The sequence below is a fragment of the Melanostigma gelatinosum genome (genome assembly GCF_949748355.1).
Source record: "Melanostigma gelatinosum genome assembly, chromosome: 13".
NCBI classification, from domain to species: Eukaryota; Metazoa; Chordata; class Actinopteri; order Perciformes; family Zoarcidae; genus Melanostigma; species Melanostigma gelatinosum.
In genome coordinates, this window is record NC_136646.1 from 3220072 (window position 1) to 3239655 (window position 19584).

The 19584-nt window shown below is 41.5% G+C and overlaps 1 protein-coding gene across 5 annotated transcripts; it reads left to right on the plus strand.

Moving 5' to 3' along the window:
- The first annotated feature begins 846 nt into the window (after positions 1-846).
- Positions 847-18961, plus strand: wipi1 (WD repeat domain, phosphoinositide interacting 1). Of its 5 annotated transcripts, none has more exons than XM_079282678.1 (13): positions 847-1126; positions 3413-3495; positions 6378-6547; positions 9906-10002; positions 10190-10287; positions 10529-10621; positions 11808-11878; positions 12181-12288; positions 12426-12590; positions 12937-13044; positions 14887-15017; positions 16098-16248; positions 18277-18961. In XM_079282678.1, the coding sequence occupies exons 1-13, from the start codon at positions 1038-1040 to the stop codon at positions 18332-18334; spliced, it is 1422 nt and encodes a 473-aa protein (XP_079138804.1). In that variant the 5' UTR covers positions 847-1037; the 3' UTR covers positions 18335-18961. The 5 variants fall into 5 exon arrangements, with proteins under 5 accessions (XP_079138804.1, XP_079138806.1, XP_079138805.1 ...); XM_079282680.1 differs by having other exon boundaries at positions 16148-16248; XM_079282679.1 differs by having other exon boundaries at positions 6381-6547.
- Positions 18962-19584: the final 623 nt, after the last annotated feature.

The window sequence follows — 19584 nt, forward strand, 5'->3', positions numbered from 1 at the left end:
GCTTTGTGTTGTATAAATAAGCTTTATTATTAACAATCACAGATTAAACCTTCGACGCAGAACATGAGACTAATAGCCAACAATCGAGCATTAAATATTACAATTAAACTGAAAATTTGGATTTTCTACAAAACGTGGTGTTTGTTGTCAAATCTAGGAGCCAATCAGCTCTTTGATCCAGCCAGGCGTTTCCCATCATGCTTTGGGTCATGCAGTCGATCGGCGCCTGGCTCTCGTGACGTTATCGTTGCCCACCTGTGCATGACGTCAGAGCAAGTTGGGATCAAGTCGGACACAAATCTAACCGGCATGCATTGTGCACCGATCGCAGGGGATCGATTCTGGCTTATGTCGAACGAGCCTATTATGATCGGGCAAATGATAATGTGATTCTGATCACATGACACCTCAGCTTGCGTTGTGTTCACTCCCAGCTTTATCTTGACTTTCACTTGTTTGAGGACGACCTACACCCACCGGAGCTTTGCCGTCTCACATGAGACTAATTCACCCAGCTGACGTGGACAAATTAAGACTCATTGACGATTTTCGGTAATCGTCAAGATACATTACCGGAAAAAAAGTATTTCGTTTTGTCAACAGAAGAGATGTTGAGGGTATGATTACAGCCCATGAATGGACGGACACAAACACAACCCACTCCGCGCTAGCAGCCAATAAACACACACTACTGTACCCCTGACCAATCAACGTAGACGCCAGCAACAATATGGTTTCACTACCAGCCAATCGTAAGAGGCGAAGAAGTGACGTATGCCATCAGCTGTTCTTGTTTTGCTTCAGTTTTCCCGTCTTTTCCTCCAGGGTCTGGTTAAATATCCGCAGTGAAACCGAAAATCAATTGATTTCTAGCGGAGAAACTCACGGCCCTGCCTGGAGCGCTCACCTTCACATCACCCGGTCCACATTTCTTCCAAATTGGAGCAGTCTTCCGCCGAGATCGAGCGAAGAGGTGCAGCCGATCCCAGGCCTCCAATCCAGGGTGGAGGGAGGGAAGGAGGACGCTGGGAGTCGGGATGGAGACCGGAGAGAGTTCCGACGGACCTGGCGGACCGGACGGACCGGGGCTGCAGTTTGGCTGCGCCTCTTTCAACCAAGACTCCACGTAAGTGAGCAGGAAGATCACAAGCTGGTGAGTCAGCGAGAGACTCATCGGCTTCATTTCTCCCTGAAATTAAAGCAAAGCGTACTGTTCGCCTTCAAAATGTGCATTTAGTCACTAAAAACAGAACAGTGTATTTCAATCAGGATTCCCCAAACACTGGCTTACGTTCACATTTAAAGGGACTCCACCAATTTGACATATCACAATCAGAACCTGAGAAGTTTGAGAAAATGACCCTGATGATGTCATAGTGATGTGGTCAGGGTTGTCTTGTTTTGGGATCGGAAACTTCAGACAGCCTGAAACCCGGAGGGTGGCAAAGAATTGGGGGCCTAAGAATCTATGGAGATGCGTTACGGGAAATGGCAGATTCAATATGTTTGGAGCTACAGATCAAAGTCAATATGTGGGCCTCTGCTGATGCACAGATTCTAACAATGCCTGTGTAACAGGCTTTGTGGTTGTCAAGGCTCAATGTTTTCATTCAGGGTCAAGTTAGATCTCTCTCAGCTCCCCTAGTTTTCTGGATTTAGGTTGGTTGCTCAAGCTCTTAAATCTGCAGCTGCCCAGTGTAACCATGGTAGCATCTGTTGATGGCTGTAACAGCAGCTCTACTGGGTGTTCTCAGTGCCTTGCTTAAGGGTAGTGTTTGCCAAACAGTTGGTCTAATTGAAGTGTATTGAATAGAGGTTTACACTGTGAGCAGCTGCCAAGTGCCAGTCCTCCTCAACAGGTTGTTGAGGATCCAAACAACAAGTAACAAGCCGCCTTCTTAAAACATAGTATACAAACATACGATGGAGATGTTTACTGAGCTCAACTCATTGATTGTTCAGGATGTCCACACAGGCCTGCCTCTGACACGTCGGCCATTTGGTTAAAGTGCTGAGTAATCCAAAAATAAGCGCAGGATGTTGTGAAAGAACGGTTTGTGTGTAAATGTATCGTGTCTGTGCTAATTTGCACTCACCTAACATATTCATCTGCAGTCCATGTGATAGTAACTCTTTTCAGACAGGAGAAGAATGCATACTTGGTATTTACGCTTTGTCTCCAGCATATAATTACTCATTCCCTTCCCAATTATAGATCAACTCTTCATTTGACAAACTATGGAGCAGATAAGAGAAAAAACAAACATGCATGTGTCACACAATTGGTTTGTTCTGCGCGTGCAGTAAAAATGTGCTGTATTTTTTGCGTAGTCCTGCTCAGAGACGGGATGAGACGGGACAGGAATGTTCAGATGTCATGGTGGGGAATGAAAGCACAGGTGGCCATTAAGAAACCGGTCGGTGTGAAAATGAACTGCTGTCTCAAACAGGCTAAACTGTGTGTTTGGACTACAGGGTTGAGTCAGAACTTTAGAAGGCTACATACGAGCTGTTAAGAGATGGGAAGTGACAGACAGATGGATAGTTTGTTTGACAAGACATCAGATGATTATTTAATGAGTCCTGTGACAACAGGAGAGCATTAACAGACGTGTCACCGTCACACGGTGTTATCCGGCTTTTGCTCACGTGTTCCACACTAATTGAAGATCCTTTTCTGTACAACGTGTCCATGTTTTTAACACCACATCGCACCGCTCCGCACCACATCACGTGAGACAACATCACAAACTGTCACCTCACGTCAGACCACATCACTCCAAGTCGTGCCTCATTGGATTGTGTCGTCATGTGTTACCAGTTATCACATGACCATCACATGACCAAAGCTCCATACTTTGGTGACTTTATAGCAACTGAACTCCTGCATCTCTATGACAACTCTATCCACTGATGAAGAATGCTAGATGGAGCTGAAAGCTCCAGACAGAGCTAGTAAGTGGAACAAGTTGATCTTTAGTTGGCAGACCACTTTCATTTGTTATGAGGGTTGTTTGAATAGAACTTCAGCTGGTCCCCTTGTCCCCAATAGAGCTCACTTCTTCTATATCACACATTTCATCACTAGGCTCTCTATAGTAAGAACCAGGTAAGACAGTGTGGTGATGAGGAAGTGAATACACTCCAATTCCCCTCATATTAAACTGTCCCTGCATTTCCAGTTGGAGTGCAACAAAATTAGACGTAGACAAATTATAATTATTTTTTTTTCATTGAAATAGTGCGAGAAGCTCAAGCTTTATATGTGTTACAGTTGTAATGATCAATGACTGACTGACTGTGTGTGTGTGTGTGTGTGTGTGTGTGTGTGTGTGTGTGTGTGTGTGTGTGTGTGTGTGTGTGTGTGTGTGTGTGTGTGTGTGTGTGTGTGTGTGTACTGTATGTGTTGCAGGTCACTGGCTTTGGGAACAAAGACTGGCTACAAGCTATTTTCTCTGACCGTGGTGGAAAAGCTGGACTGTATCCATGAGAGTGGTTAGTATGGAGCTCTGACTCTGCATCAGTGTGGGCCAAACATCCACATTTAGTTGAGAATTACATTTCAGTGTAAAGTTATTACAGATATGCTTTTGATCTCTCTACCAAGATTGGCTTATTATAAAACACAGTGGCAGGCCGTGCATTTTATACCTGGGCCTTCACTGCTGTCCTAATAACCTCATTATAAGCTCATTATGACGCCACAGCTACGGTTATTATTTGTTTCTAGGGGTGTAACAATACGTATTCGTATTGAACCGTTCGGTACGAGGCTTACGAACCGAACAATATGTTTGAATAATACTAGTGCATATCACGCAAATTTGCCTCAAGCGGCTTTGTGTCAGGGCAACTTAGATTAGATATTGTATGATGTAGATATATCTATATTTGATCATTTAAAGAGCAGATACAAATATGGTCAACATATGCAGTTTCCAGTTATTTATTGGCCAACATATACACCTATACCTATGTATCTGTGATGAGCTAAAATACCTTGACAACATTTGCCATGACGATTTACTGGTCAGGCTTTAGATGTTGTTATATATTATAACACATGTTGTGATTCATTTATATGCTACAAACAGCAGGTGACAGCTAACCTCAACCGGTTGACATTTCAATCATCTAAAAGCTCTTTCAGAGCGGCCTCTACCTTTCCAAGACGCTAATTCAAGTGGAAACCATTTTCCATGATCGCTTTTAAAGCTGGAATGAAGCATGAATGTATTACTGCCAGGGTCTCCTGAACCTCTGGGTCAGAGTCTCTGAGTCCGAGCCTCTGGGTCAGAACCTCTGGGTCAGAACCTCTGGGTCAGAGCCTCTGAGTCCGAGCCTCTGAGTCAGAACCTCTGGGTCAGAGTCTCTGAGTCCGAGCCTCTGGGTCAGAACCTCTGGGTCAGAACCTCTGGGTCAGAGCCTCTGAGTCCGAGCCTCTGAGTCAGAACCTCTGGGTCAGAGTCTCTGAGTCCGAGCCTCTGGGTCAGAACCTCTGGGTCAGAACCTCTGGGTCAGAGCCTCTGAGTCAGAGCCTCTGAGTCAGAGCCTCTGAGTCAGAACCTCTGGGTCAGAGCCTCTGGGTCAGAACCTCTGAGTCAGAACCTCTGAGTCAGAGCCTCTGGGTCAGAACCTCTGGGTCAGAGCCTCTGAGTCAGAGTCTCTGAGTCAGAGTCTCTGGGTCAGAGCCTCTGGGTCAGAACCTCTGGGTCAGAGCCTCTGAGTCAGAGTCTCTGAGTCAGAGTCTCTGGGTCAGAGCCTCTGGGTCAGAACCTCTGAGTCAGAGCCTCTGGGTCAGAGCCTCTGACTCAGAGCCTCTGAGTCAGAGCCTCTGAGTCAGAACCTCTGGGTCAGAGCCTCTGGGTCAGAACCTCTGAGTCAGAGCCTCTGAGTCAGAGCCTCTGAGTCAGAGCCTCTGAGTCAGAACCTCTGGGTCAGAGCCTCTGAGTCAGAGTCTCTGAGTCAGAGTCTCTGGGTCAGAGCCTCTGGGTCAGAGCCTCTGGGTCAGAGCCTGTGAAGTGACTGTTGTCAACATTTCTTGTCAGGCTTTTCACCTCTCCTTTGAGTGTGGCCATTCGTACCAGATATAAACACTTAGTCTTCAGACATGCTCAGTGATACTTTGTAGGAACTAGTTGGCTTGAAGCAATCTAAACGATGCACGGATGGATATCAGATATCGGGCCGATACTGACTCAAGTAGCTACAATGAGTATTGGTCACAATGGGGCCGATATATTCAATTGAACTGTTTAAATGTTTAAACACTAAATACACTATGTACTGGAATTGTGACCAATTCTTGCTGCATTAAAAAGGCTTACACTTCAAGTGTAATCTATGTTAGTTGCAAATGTACAATTTATTATTTTAATAACAAATAACATTTCAGTAAATGTATATCTATGTATGTATGTTTTAAGTGAGGCCTGATGTTTCCTTACACACAAAGAATGATCCCAGTCTCTTCCATTCAGTGAGGCGTACAGCTTATTGATTACACTGGTATCTGATCTGTGCTCTGTATCTGTATGTGAACCCTTAGCAAACCTCTGCAGCTTTACTGGTCACATAGGTTTCTCCATTTTTAGAAATCGATGTGGTTCAAACCCCCATCCTGTTTGACTTTGTCTGTTGGAGGACTCCAAGTTTGCAAAGATACCAAATGATTCAGGCTGGAGGATATACATTAATGTACAAACATCGAAGGCAGAGGTACTGCAGGGGGTCCGCGAAATTTTTGGTTGATTAGAAAATTAAAAAATTAAAATTCTCTAAACATGAATCTGTCCATTATTTTAATAGTTCAGTATTGTGTGAAAGATAACGGGTATCTTTATGCATGGCAGTGGTACTTTTCATTTCGTTTCCACGTTTAAAATGAAAACATCAGTTTGAATAGCTTGTGTGCATGATTCTCATGCAATTGACAGACAATGTTGATATTGGCATTGGTATCAGTTGACACGGTATGTTTATAGATGGCAGTGGCACGGCCTCCCTACTCACTGTACCTGTTTAAAATGAAAACATGAATATATGAACCTGTGTATTATTTGAATAGCTTAGGAATAAATGCACAATAAAGAGGTATGTTTATACATGGCACTAGGCCCATTTAATATACAACACAATGTTATACAATATATGTAGTCGGGGAGCCCTGCTCCATCTCTCTATCAGTTTGGGGGTCCTTGGCCTGAAAAACGTGAAGACCCCTGATCTAAGGTATTACCATTATATGGAGCTGTGCATAAAAATAAAATAAAATGGTATCATACGTTAGAAAGGCTGTATTGCTCTTGAATCCCTCAGTCAACATTAAAGCAGCGTCTCCATCACTGCCTGTCTGTCTGCTCCCTGTTGTGCCCCAGCAGAGACTCCAGATGTCTACATCGTGGAGCGTCTGTTCTCCAGCAGTCTGGTAGTCGTAGTGAGCACCGCCATGCCGCAGCGCATGAACATCTACCACTTCAAGAAGGGGACGGAGATCTGCAACTACAGCTATCCCAACAACATCCTGACTGTCAAGCTCAACAGACAGGCGAGTTATCCCGTTTCACACCCACAACCCTCAGATATGACTGTGTAATTCATCACAGTTAGGAAGTAATTCACTCAGTCAAGATCTTCACATGTTGCTGAATCATCTTTTTTGGCTACCTAATCCTAAAAATGTTAAAACATACGCCCTAAAGCTAAAGCATTCCGTGATTTATGCTTCACCTGGTAAGAACGTTTCATGCATCTGGAGTTCACTTCTCTTACTTTTTCTCTGAACAGAAAGTGAAGAGAAACTAGAAAAAGCATTTCCTGCTGAAAATGCGTTGGAATGCTGAAAACTGAAATGAATCGCAAAGACATTGCTGAAAATAGATATCCAATTCAAAAACAAATTGCAAAAAGCTTAACAATTCAAAAAGTTTAAAGATTACAAATATGAAAAGTCATATCACACCTCTCCTGAAAGAGCTGAACATTTTGATATTTGAACAGTTTCTGTGGCTTAAAACAATTCATCAGTGGTGATATTTGTAGTAGTATAAGTTGTAGTAGAAGTTGTAGTTGTAGTAGAAGTATTATTAGTGGTAGAAGTATGAGTAATAAGAAGAAGTAGTAGAAGACGTAGTATCAGTAGTCATAGTAATAGCTGTAGTATTGGTCGTAGTATTTAATATCACAGTAGTAGTAGTAGTAGTAATGGTAATAGTAATGGCAGTGGAAGATGTAGCAGTAGTAGTAGTACTAGTAGCAGTCATACTAATAGCTGTAGTAGTATTACTACTTTTAGTAGCATGAATTAATAAGTTATTATTAATTTATTAGTTATTATAAGTTATTATTAATAAGTGCGAGGAAGAATGAGTTGAAGAACAGATCCTATAAAAATTGTGTCTGTAGTGTAAAAAATGTGGCTGAATTGGCGATCTAGAAATGGGGTACCGTGTTCTGTGGAAGATGTTTTTGAAGCAAAATTTAACATTGGTCTCTATGGAGCAGAAAGTTGGTTTTCCTCTCAATTAACAGCTTCCGTGTCAAATGTGGAAATCTGTGGGATTCCACAGTAATTTTTCTACGACTAGGACAATATTAGCTACTTCTACATCCAGAAGTGATGCATGAAGAGTGAAGATTGTGGACACAGTGGCAAAATACAAATGTTTTTTTCACAAGAATCTCAAGCTGCTCTTCACTCTAGCGGTGACATCACACACTCTAAGCTGCGCAATACACACCCATTATAAAGTCAGAAAAGGGCTGAAAAATCATAAAAGTTAAATTGCTGCAGTTCAAAAAGTGTAAAAGATATCAGAAAGCTGAATTATGCGGCAATAGTTCAGGGTTTTCGCAACATTTGAAAGTTGAAATGGTGTCTGTAGCTGAAAGTATGAGGAAGTTGAAGGATTTGAAAGTTGAAGAAGTTTAAGAGGATTTGAAAATATTCTCCATAGAAACTCATACAAAAATAAAGTTGCTAAAAGCTTAATAATTCAAAAAGTTTAAAGGTTAGAAATAGAAAAAGTCATAGCAGAGATGAGCTGAAGGAGCTGAACATTTTGATAGTTGAACGGTTTCTGTGGCTTAAAATATGAAGGAGAAGAAGAGGTTCAAAGAAAAGGGGGGGGACGGAAAAAATAGTGGAACTAGAAAAAGCATTTCCTGCTGAAAATGCGTTGGAATGCTGAAAGCTGAAATTAATTGTGAAAAAATTGCTGAAAATTAAGAAATGGGAGACTATCTGTCTGAAAAATGTTGAAGCCCGAAAGCATTTAAACTGGACTGCTGAAAAACCTTCGCGTTGAAATGTCTAACTATGGTGTCTGTAGCTGAAAGTATGAGGAAGAAGAAGGCTTTGAAAGTTGAAGAAGTATAACAGGATTTGAAGATTTTCTCCATAGAGATCCCATGCAAAAGAAAATTGCAAAAAGCTAAATTCAAAAAGTTTAGATTACAAATATGAAAAGTCAAAGCACCCCTCTCCTGAAAGAGCTGAACATTTTGATATTTGAACAATTTCTGTAGCTTAAACTAATTTCAGAAGTAGTGACATTTGTAGTAATAAGAGTAGAAGTTGTAGTTGAAGTAGAAGTATTAGTAGTAGTAGAAGTATTAGTAGCATTAGAATAAGTAGTAGCAGTAGTGATATTTGTAACAGTAGTAGTAGAAGTCGTAGTTGTAGTAGAAGTATCATTAGTAGTAGAAGTATTAGTATTTAGAAGAAGTATTAGTATTTAGAAGAAGTATTAGTATTTAGAAGAAGTAGTAGCCGCGTATCAGTAGTAGTAAGCAGAGATGAGCTGAAGGAGCTGAACATTTTGATAGTTGAACGGTTTCTGTGGCTTAAAATATGAAGGAGAAGAAGAGGTTCAAAGAAAAGGGGGGGGACGGAAAAAATAGTGGAACTAGAAAAAGCATTTCCTGCTGAAAATGCGTTGGAATGCTGAAAGCTGAAATTAATTGTGAAAAAATTGCTGAAAATTAAGAAATGGGAGACTATCTGTCTGAAAAATGTTGAAGCCCGAAAGCATTTAAACTGCACTGCTGAAAAACCTTCGCGTTGAAATGTCTAACTATGGTGTCTGTAGCTGAAAGTATGAGGAAGAAGAAGGCTTTGAAAGTTGAAGAAGTATAACAGGATTTGAAGATTTTCTCCATAGAGATCCCATGCAAAAGAAAATTGCAAAAAGCTAAATTCAAAAAGTTTAGATTACAAATATGAAAAGTCAAAGCACCCCTCTCCTGAAAGAGCTGAACATTTTGATATTTGAACAATTTCTGTAGCTTAAACTAATTTCAGAAGTAGTGACATTTGTAGTAATAAGAGTAGAAGTTGTAGTTGAAGTAGAAGTATTAGTAGTAGTAGAAGTATTAGTAGCATTAGAATAAGTAGTAGCAGTAGTGATATTTGTAACAGTAGTAGTAGAAGTCGTAGTTGTAGTAGAAGTATCATTAGTAGTAGAAGTATTAGTATTTAGAAGAAGTATTAGTATTTAGAAGAAGTATTAGTATTTAGAAGAAGTAGTAGCCGCGTATCAGTAGTAGTAGTAATAGCTGTAGTAGTGGTCGTGGTATTTAATATAACAGTAGTAGTAGTAGTCGTAGTAGTAAAAGTAATGGCAGTATTTGAAGTAGCAGTAGTAGTAGTACTAGTAGCAGTCGTACTAATAGCTGTAGTAGTATTAGTACTGGTAGTAGCATGAATAGCAGTAGTAGCAGTTGTAGTATAAGTATAAGTATAAGTTGGAATGCTTAACAGCATTCCAACAAATATAAAATGAATTTCAGAGAAGGGTGGTGCATGAGGCCCCTTGTTCCTATAACAAGTGGGCTTTCACTGACAGAAGCCAACCCTGACTGCATGGCAGTGGGGTGTAATGCCTGAGGTGTGTTGTGTCTTGCAGAGGCTGGTGGTGTGCCTTGACGAGTCCATTTATATCCACAACATCAAAGACATGAAGCTGCTCAAGACTCTGCTCAACACTCCGTCCAACCCCTCAGGTAAGACATTAATACCAAGAGTGGTTCTTGGTAATCACACACATAAACAGCCACTGTCTGTAAATCACATCCTTCCTGGTTCACATAGAGTTTCTCCATTTGTTGCTCGTTTGGACTATATATTATCGAACATAACCAACTGATGGTTGACTGACCCTGAACAATTATTGGGTCTGTCGTCTCGCAGGTCTCTGTGCTCTTTCTATCAACCATTCCAACTCCTACCTGGCGTACCCCGGCAGCGCCACCATTGGGGAGATCGTAGTGTATGATGCCAACAATTTGGTAGGAAACATGTCATCACAGAACACCTCAAATAATCTGTATTCCTCCCTGATTTCAAATGGAGTCACATGATTTTATTACAATTGCATTGTTAATTAAGCTCTGCAAACCATCTCTGTGGCTCTATAGAAACTCTACGCCAGCTTTTTTGTGGAAGTAAATTAGGCATGATGTAGATTGCATCAGTGTATAGTAACGCTCTTTCTTTCTGTCCCCGGTATCGTCCTCTTGGTCCTTTCAGAACACAGTGACCATGATCCCGGCTCATGACAGTCCTCTGGCAGCTCTCACCTTCAACACCTCGGCCACCAAACTTGCCAGCGCCTCAGAGAGGGTAAAAAAGACTCCCTGCACTGTAAATGTAGCTGATGAAGCAAGAGTCAGTCCGAGAGTGGCAGTCTGTCTGTCCATCCATCACTTTGGTCCAGTTATGGATGTGCAGGGTCCCCACAGAATGAATCCTTGTTATTGTGACGACCTCCTGACCTTTCCTTTCCTGTCTCTGACCAGCACTTTCATCCATGTGAGCTCAGAAGCTAAGGCTGTATTTCCATTTAATTTGCTCTGGATACTCAAGTCCCATAGGACGAATTCTAATATGCTTTCCTTTTCGGTGACGTTTCCTCCAGTGACACCACCATGCCGTATTATGACTTTACAAGGCAGATTACTATGAAATGTGTTCAGCACATTTATGTTCACTAGGGGACGAATCCTTGTCATCTTGATCACTTTGACACTACCTCCATCTTTCAGCCAAAATGTGAACTTTGTTCAGGTTGCCATGACAGTTGAACACATTATGGCGCATGACCACATAACACTTTACATCTTCAGCCAAACTACTTTTATGGATCTGTTAGTAACAGTAAAGTCATCCGTGCATTGTGTCTTTCTTTCAAAGCTTTTGTATTATCAGATACAAGAGCAATGGAGCCTCAAGAGCTGTAGATACGATGGCCTTTCTAAGGCTTTACGGGTTGTTTGAGGTACCTGTCGTAACTGTATTACCTACAGTAGATGGAGTTTGTCCAAACAGACAGGAGTACCAGCAGAGTTTGGTGACGTTTAATAGAGCATGTTTCACTTTCAGCTCACCGTCAGAAAGGGCTGTCTGACAGCAAGGTAAAGCGGTCCTTAACCTTATTAGGTGCCAAAATACGTCCACAGCAGTACATGGTTTGCTCCTGTCTGTTTCTACTGTAGTAATACTACTGTCATCTACTGTAGTAATACTCTGACTATGGAGAAGTACCTCATACAACCGCACTTCAAAACATCACAACTATCTCTTTATACAGATTTATGTCATGCATTGATCCAGAATGATATTAAATTCTACAACTTCGCCTCACATGCCTCTCATGACCCATCACGTCTTACATATCAGATTATAAATGGAGGAACACTGAAGATCATCAGAAGGGAAGAACAGCTGCTGAACTAGGTTCCACACAGAGAAGAAGCATCTGCTAGAAATCTGTAATACATATGACACCTCACTGGCTGTGTCGTTACAGGGCACCGTCATTCGAGTGTTCTCCATACCTGAGGGGCTGCGTCTGTTTGAGTTCCGCCGGGGCATGAAGAGGTCAGAGTTCAATCACATCCTATAAGATCTGCACCCTGTCCAAAGAATGAGCACAGCCACAGATATAAACTAGATCATCATTCCAAATACATATGGAGTCATTCTTGCAGTGCTGCAGACATGCACGTTTCCTGGAGACTTAATGACTGATTAATGACTGAATTATAGTTTTTATATGGCACATGACTTCAGTGGTTTCAGACAATAGCTTACTATTGGTCAAAATGTATATCCACTTTGCTACATTGATTAATCCTCAACTGAGTGTGTGTGTGTGTGTGTTTATGTCTGTTTCTCTGCAGGTATGTCAATATAAGCTCTTTATCCTTCAGCCCAGATGGCCAGTTCCTCTGTGCGTCCAGCAACACAGAGACGGTGCATATCTTTAAACTAGAGCAGCTGGGACCAAGGTACACACACACACACACACACACACACACACACACACTGTAAACACAACAAGTTAATATCACCATGTGTCACCTTTACCTGTGGTTGGTTGCTATATTTAAGGAAAGCTATACGATTTATTACAACCTGTATTTAGTGGAGGAGACGAGTCTGCCACCTGGACAGCCTACGTGGGGAAGATGTTCTCAGCAGCCAGCAGCTACCTCCCTGTTCAGGTATCCGGCATGATGAGCCAGGACCGGGCCTTTGCCACCGTCCACCTGGTGACATCGGGCCAGAGGAACATCTGCACCCTAGCTATGTGAGCTTCTCTGGGATCTTTGGGAATCAGGGAATGGGCCTTTTACATTACATTCAGCCTTTCGCTGTTCATGTGTGGTTTCTTCACACAACTAGTTTTGTTTTTGACCTTGAGAGAAGAGATTTTGACTCGTCTTCATCTCCTAAAAGAATCTGTGGATTAAGATGTGGGTTGACACACCATTTCTATTTGTCCTCATTCCTGATCCAGCTATGACCGACAGAGAAATGGGGCTGACTGCAAACTATTTTTCGGGTGACAAAGTGTAAATGAATCAGTTCCTCTTACTGTTGGGTTGGACTTCAGTAAATGCTTATGATTTAACAACTTAAACTCAATGTTCCAGAATCCAGAAGCTTCCGCGGCTACTGGTGGCCACAGCTGACGGCCAGCTGTTCATCTACAATGTGGATCCACTGGATGGAGGCGAGTGCACGTTAGCCCACAAACACAGGTGAGGTTACAATTGATTTCACATCCACGGATGAGATAGATGTTAAGCAGTAGGAGGGAGGAGAAACCCTGCACTTTTCATCGGTTAATTCATAAATCAACGTTTCGGCACATGTTTATTCAAGATACATTTACAAATCTAAAACTCAGTTTACCCAAAGAGCAGCATGTTCAGTTCATAGAGTCGGACAGTCAGATTATTGGGATGGAAATAGGCCTTCTTTTTTTACCTGCCAGTAAAATAAGAAATAATGAATGGCAGACATATCTCACACCAGATTTGTTACAATATCCATTGTTAATAAATCACGAATTTCACAATTTTACCAAGTTGCCTACAGTAAAGTTAAGGTGATCAATATGACATTCACAGCATTAATATCAAACAACTATAGTGGAGTAATGTCTACCTGAGTAGGAAATACAAAGCTGGTCTGGCCGTGCGTGCCTTTTAGTGCATGTGGTCCCAGTGTCTGCCCCCCCACTGAAGAGCTGATATGACAGTTATAGCTGATAACGCCATCCCAACCGAGGGCGTTGTCATGGAAGCGTTTTGCCCAGCCTCTGGTTCCCTCTCAGGTTAACACAGAACTGTTGCCGTTGTTTGCATTGTTACCACTATTAGCATCGTTAGCTTCTAGCCACCGGCTCAGCAATGTTCAGAGGTAATAGATATGCTCTGAATTCCATATTGAGCACCTTTTAACGTGACAAAACTTCAAAACAACAAATCATTAGAATGAGATACCAGGATATAGTCTGTAATACTATGATTCCCATGAGTGTTTTCACAGAGCAAACAACATCAACAGAGACTGTACAGTAGTACGGTCATTCATAGCCAATAAAGGCTTCTGACATCCAAATGTCGACATTATCTGTTCCAATAAAAAAAAGAATTCGAGAGTCGGAGAGTAGAAAGAACATTTGGGTGCATGTCTGAAAGATGCTTTATTTCTGATATATTTCGAGCAGAAACTAACAGAAAGTGATACAGAGTAAATCTAAAGATAACACATAAGAAGAAATCATGTCCAACCGCTGTAGGCAAATTATCATTTGTCATTCTGCCACTGGAAGTCGCCAAAGTCAAACATTTTCAAATCATATAGGGATGTTCTGTTTCTTAGCCTGGATCTTATATCAGGGCAAGCAGCACAAGCCGCCTAAGGGTTTCTAAATAAATAAATGCTGCCTAATCATCTGCAAATGCTGGTTTGTTAATGTGTGAGGTGGTGTGTACGTGTCAGTTCAGCAAATAGCTGGAGAAGAGAGAAGGCCTGGTTATGTGCGTTGTTCTCTGGATAAGAGATTTTAATGTACATGGAAATGTTTGCAGAATACATTGCAATTGGATTGGCCAGGCCCCAGCAGGAGCCGGTCTGTGTCTCATCTCTGTCAATGGACTCTCAACCAGGTGTAACTGACCTCTGAAGAAAGGAAGCCTGATCCCCCCCCAACTCTGCCCCTTCCTGCTATCTCAAGCAAACTCAGCAAATGGCTACAAAAAGCTCAGGGATACTCCACACACCAGCCAGGGAAACATCAGGGTTGTTGTTGGCAAGCTCCAACTGACCAAATTTAATGTTGAGATGCTGGCAGATCCCGTAGAAGCCACTGAAACCAACAAAACTTCCGGTGTTGTGTCTCTGTATCGTACACTTGTGTGTGGCAGTTGCATACTGTGACTGATGTGATATTGGAGGGTTGTAAAACTCAAAACTTTGCTTCATTCCTCACAGTGTTAAATTAGTCTGAAAGTCTGAGACACTCAATAAAAAAGTCTTGAGAAAACGCCAGTTTAAGTTGTGTTCTTGCTTCCTTCTTTCTCTTCCTCTCTCAGGCTCTTTGGTGTTGATGATGACCAGGGGGAGACAGAAGGGTCAGAGGTCCCAGGGCCAGCACAGACTTGTCCATCCTACGCTGCGACCGCTGCCTTACCAGCCTCTGGTCCCGTCACTGCGACCCTCACTGGTTAGTAGTCACACACATTTCTCCATCTGTGTGTAACAGGAAGGGTAACTGCTGAACTAGCCTAGTGTTTAACCAGGGGCCTTTTAGTGCCGGCTTTTTTGTCAACTTTCCATGACTGTGCTAGTTTGATCTAAGGAGAACTGCAATGTTTGTGGTGGACGACATATATTCTGAAGACGGAAGCAGTGAGAGTTAGCACTTCTACTAGTACTATACTATAGGTTCCTAAACCAAGACCCGGTGCATGTTGTATGCAGTTGTCTGAAAGCCTTGGCACAGTGGCAGATAACCACCCTCTTCCTTTGTCGCATGAAACGATCCAGCTGATTTCTCACCAAATCTCAAAGTAATTAAACACACCCATGTAGGCTCCTGATGTTGGCTGGTGTTTTTGTTTGATAACAGAGGTGTATTGGTAATAGTAATTATGTTTATATCATAAAATCATGATTTGATGTTAGCAAGACCAGCATCTTTCCAATGGGGCCATTCTTTGCCTTCTACCTGTTCAAGTGTGGCCTCAGTTTGCTTCAAACTAATTGCTTGTTGCCTACCATAGTCTGTTTATAAAAAGTGGACGTAATCACCATGACGTCACCCATTGGTTTGTTTCACAACTAGAAATGGCACGAGACGGTGAAGCTAAGTACTGAATAAGACATTTTTCGGCAACCGAAATGTTGCATTTAACTTTCATGAAGTGAAAACACATCCCCACACACATCCCCTGCTTTATGGTCTGTTTGACTCTAAATGGACCATAATGTACTAAATGAACATCATGCTGTATTGAAGAAGACTTGAAACTAGAAATTGAGACCATAAACTCATGTTTACAATGTTTATTGAGGTAATAATTAAAGAGAGAAGTAGTCATTTTATCATAGACTTCTATACAACCAGAGGAGTCGCCCCCTGATGGACATTAGACAGAATGCAGGTTTCAGACCCAGAAGTTGCTGCTTGTTGCATACTTAGCTTACTTAGGTCTTTATGCTGATGAAACTGAGCAGATCTGAACTCATTTAATGTTCACACAAGTTCTACTGAAAACATGATTTCTGCCTGTGTCATGTAAAGATCAGGCTGCTCTGACGATGGGTCTGCCTCCTCCACCTGTTTCTACCCAGGATACTCTGAAGATGGCGGCGCAAAGAAAGGCGAAGTCATTCCAGAACACGAGTTCGCTGCTGGACCTGTGTGTCTCGACGACGAGAACGAGTTTCCTCCTGTGAGCATCCAGAAGTGCTAACTGTCAGCTATAGCTAGGTCTCCTTCGGCAGGTGTACTTTATAGGCATGCCAAAGCATTGATGCACACAGTACGAGCGAGATGGCAAGCCAGCTGACTGACACGGTTCAGACATGATGACCATCCCTCTTTCCCTGATACCAAAAACAAGCAGAATGATCTGCAAATGAGAGCAGAGTGAGGAACTCTGGATTTAACTTAGTACGAAGTTGTCTTTACATAATCCATATAACCAATAAATGATTAACGCCGCGGTTTATTAGCGGACACTGAGCTAAAACGAATGTAGTCTAATGCAACAGTCCTGAATGAATCCTCCCTTCATGGTTCTATTCAGTTTGTGGTGAAACTGTTTTAGAGATATTGATTCAACTCTATTTTCGAGGCTGAAGTTTGATTAGTGTTATGGTATCCTGAGAGGTTTTCAAATATAAAGTCCTCAAAAAATACTTTTGGGAGTTGGCAGTAATAAGAGTCCTTGTACTTGTGCACAATGTAAAACATGCAGAGAGAGAGAAATGCATGGTGTGCTTTTTTGAATAGTACTTTAAGTAATGTTATAATCTATCACTTAAAGGACCACTGTGTAGCATTTAGGGGGATTTATTGGCATAAATTGAATTACTCTTTTTTCATTACTGTATAATCACCTGAAACTAAGAATCATTGTCTTTTCGCTAGAATGAGTCCTTCACATCTACACAGGGAGCAGGTCCTCTTCACAGATGCCGCCATGTTGCACCGCCATGTTTCTACAGTAGCCCAGAATGGATAAACCAAACTCTGACCTGAGACAGGGCCTTTCATGTTGTCTGAAGTCCGCCTTAGTATTTAGTTGGTTGCAATCTGCAGCTTCACCACTAAGATGCCACTAAATCCTACACACTGGTCCTTTGGTTGTCATCTCTTATGTGCAAAGAAAATCTAAAACCTTATTAAAGCAGGAAACACTTAAGTTGTTGAAAAGATTCTTCTCTAAAGAAATTCAGACATTGTCAGATTTCCTTTCAAATCAACTTCATGGATGAATACATAAATAAGCGAGTAAAACTCTTTACATACAGCATGTAAGCAAACAGAAATTAAAGTACAAAGCTTAGCACCTGGTCATTCTATACTTGTGCACCACTGCACATTACAAAGGATGAATGCTTTCACTATATTTCAAGCTTCAACCGCTTAAAACGTTTGAGAATCGTCATTGGTGCCACCTCTTACAGTTACTCTGCTCCTTTTAGTGCACCAGGTGGCAAATATTGGAGGAGCAGCATGGATCTCTCTGAATGAAGCCATAAGTAACATTTGCATTAAAGTCCCTAGAATGACAAAAGGCCATGACTTTAACAGACCGATGGATCCAGTGGTCGTATGTATTCCATGTCTGAACGATGTGTAGCAGTTAGAGTGATGTAGCTTTTGATCGTTTGCCGTCTGCAGGACCTTTTGTGTGAGCCACCTGATTATGCAGCTTATCACCTACACTACAGTACACTATGTTACTTAATGAGCAGAGTGAGTACTCTGGCCATGACCAGATTATATTACATCTTGTATTAAAGGAAAATTCCAGTATTTTACAGCGAGGGTCTTACTCCACTCTGTGTACGGTTCATGCAAAATTTATGCTTGCATCTCCTTGAGTCTGGCAAAAAAAAGTTTATCGGGAAAAGTAACGTATTCAAAATGTACTTTTAGTATTTAAATTGACCAAATTGTACATCAATATGTTAACCACTTGGATCTGAGTCCAAGTGAGGTAAACAGCAAACGCCTGCAAACCAAACTACCTTCCTATTCCTCTGCAGTAAAAACAAAAGCGATACAACTCATCCTTCCACATATTTGGGATGATTCTATGACGGCAGATTAAACACATATTACAAAAACATGTCCTGATTGTTTTGTACATGTTGTACTGGAATTTCCCTTCAACCCAGAAATTAGGCATTAACTGCATTTGACAAATCCTGTAGTGAAAACTAACGGGTGTGTTCATGTGTTTTGGTAGATTAATTGGTGCCGAGACGGAACTGGAGGTGGCCGGGCCAGGCGCTCGTGAGGGGTAGAAGGACAGATGGACAAACAGACAGACAGGTGCTGTGGGATGAGCCACAAAAGAAAAGTCTTTCAGGGTGCCAAATAATTTTTTTCCGTTGGAGAGAAAATTGCATTAACATTCAAGTTGACCAAGAAGTAGATGTCATGAGGGATTTGGTCCTCATGTTACATAATGATTGTGTGAAAGATACAACTCTGATTTTGTCAAAGCAGCAATAGTACCTCTAAACTTCCCTCCAGCTTACTGTCGACTTACGAAACATCCCCTGTGAACTGAGAGGACATTTCTCAACCTGTAGATGCTGTTGGTAACTTACAAACATCAGGGAGTTTGTCTTTCAGGAGTGCTGAAAGTATGAGGTGCATGCTGGAGCAGAAATATAACCACAATTTTCATAGAATTTTTACTTGACAAATATTTTAGTTAGTTGCATTGTTGTAGCAACATTTTTTCATTAATAATATTTTAGTTCACATCCATGATCAATAATTGAATTGCCATTTTTATTCTGTATTGTAATGACATGTATTAGATGTTTGTATATGCCTCCTGGATACACTTCAGATGGTGCGTTTGTACTGTATGTTTGTGCCTATTATCATTTGTAAAAGAGCAAAGTATTTTGCTAATTGCACAAGACCAAAACAAGTGAAAGAAAGAAATAAATAAACACAGAGTAAGAAAGAACCTATGCAAAGCAAAGGATTTGTCTTGTTTTATTTTTATGACATGCATTGTTGTATTTTTGGCTGCACACCTCTGCCGCCGTTTATTTCCACTCCCAAAAACATGACAAACAAACACTCGCTTCCTTCTCACCTTCAATCCCCAACCTGACATTGCGTCACCATGGTTACTCTCGTTCCCTTAAAGGGAACCTGTGGACAGCGTTTCCCTTTTTCACATGATAAAGCAGCTCATAGGTCAGATGTTGGTGTTTATGGTTTTATAAGACAAGTCGATTTACAGGCTCAGGTGGTGGTGTTGCATAAGTGTGTTCAGCTGTCAGTACACGGTGATCTATTTCATAATCTGACCATTCTAGTGATTTTACACACTTCTATTGTTACTTTTACAGTAATCAAACATTCACCTTTACAGTAGCCATGGTCAGACGACATGATGTACGGCGTTGTACAGTTTGTAAGGAGCCAAAACTGTCTCCATTTTAACATCAATGTCAATCTTTCCCTTTGCTTTGAGGACTCCTCCTCAAAGGTTGCGTCATAGGAGGAAAGGAGGTCCAAGATCAATTCA

Excerpts from the sequence above, each read along its gene's own strand:
- wipi1 (XM_079282678.1), top strand. The coding sequence starts at position 1,038 with ATGGAGACCGGAGAGAGTTCCGACGGACCTGGCGGACCGGACGGACCG. Across the intron at positions 1,127-3,412 it reads TCTTTCAACCAAGACTCCAC|GTCACTGGCTTTGGGAACAA; the intron begins GTAAGTGAGCAG and ends TATGTGTTGCAG. Across the intron at positions 10,003-10,189 it reads CACTCCGTCCAACCCCTCAG|GTCTCTGTGCTCTTTCTATC; the intron begins GTAAGACATTAA and ends GTCGTCTCGCAG.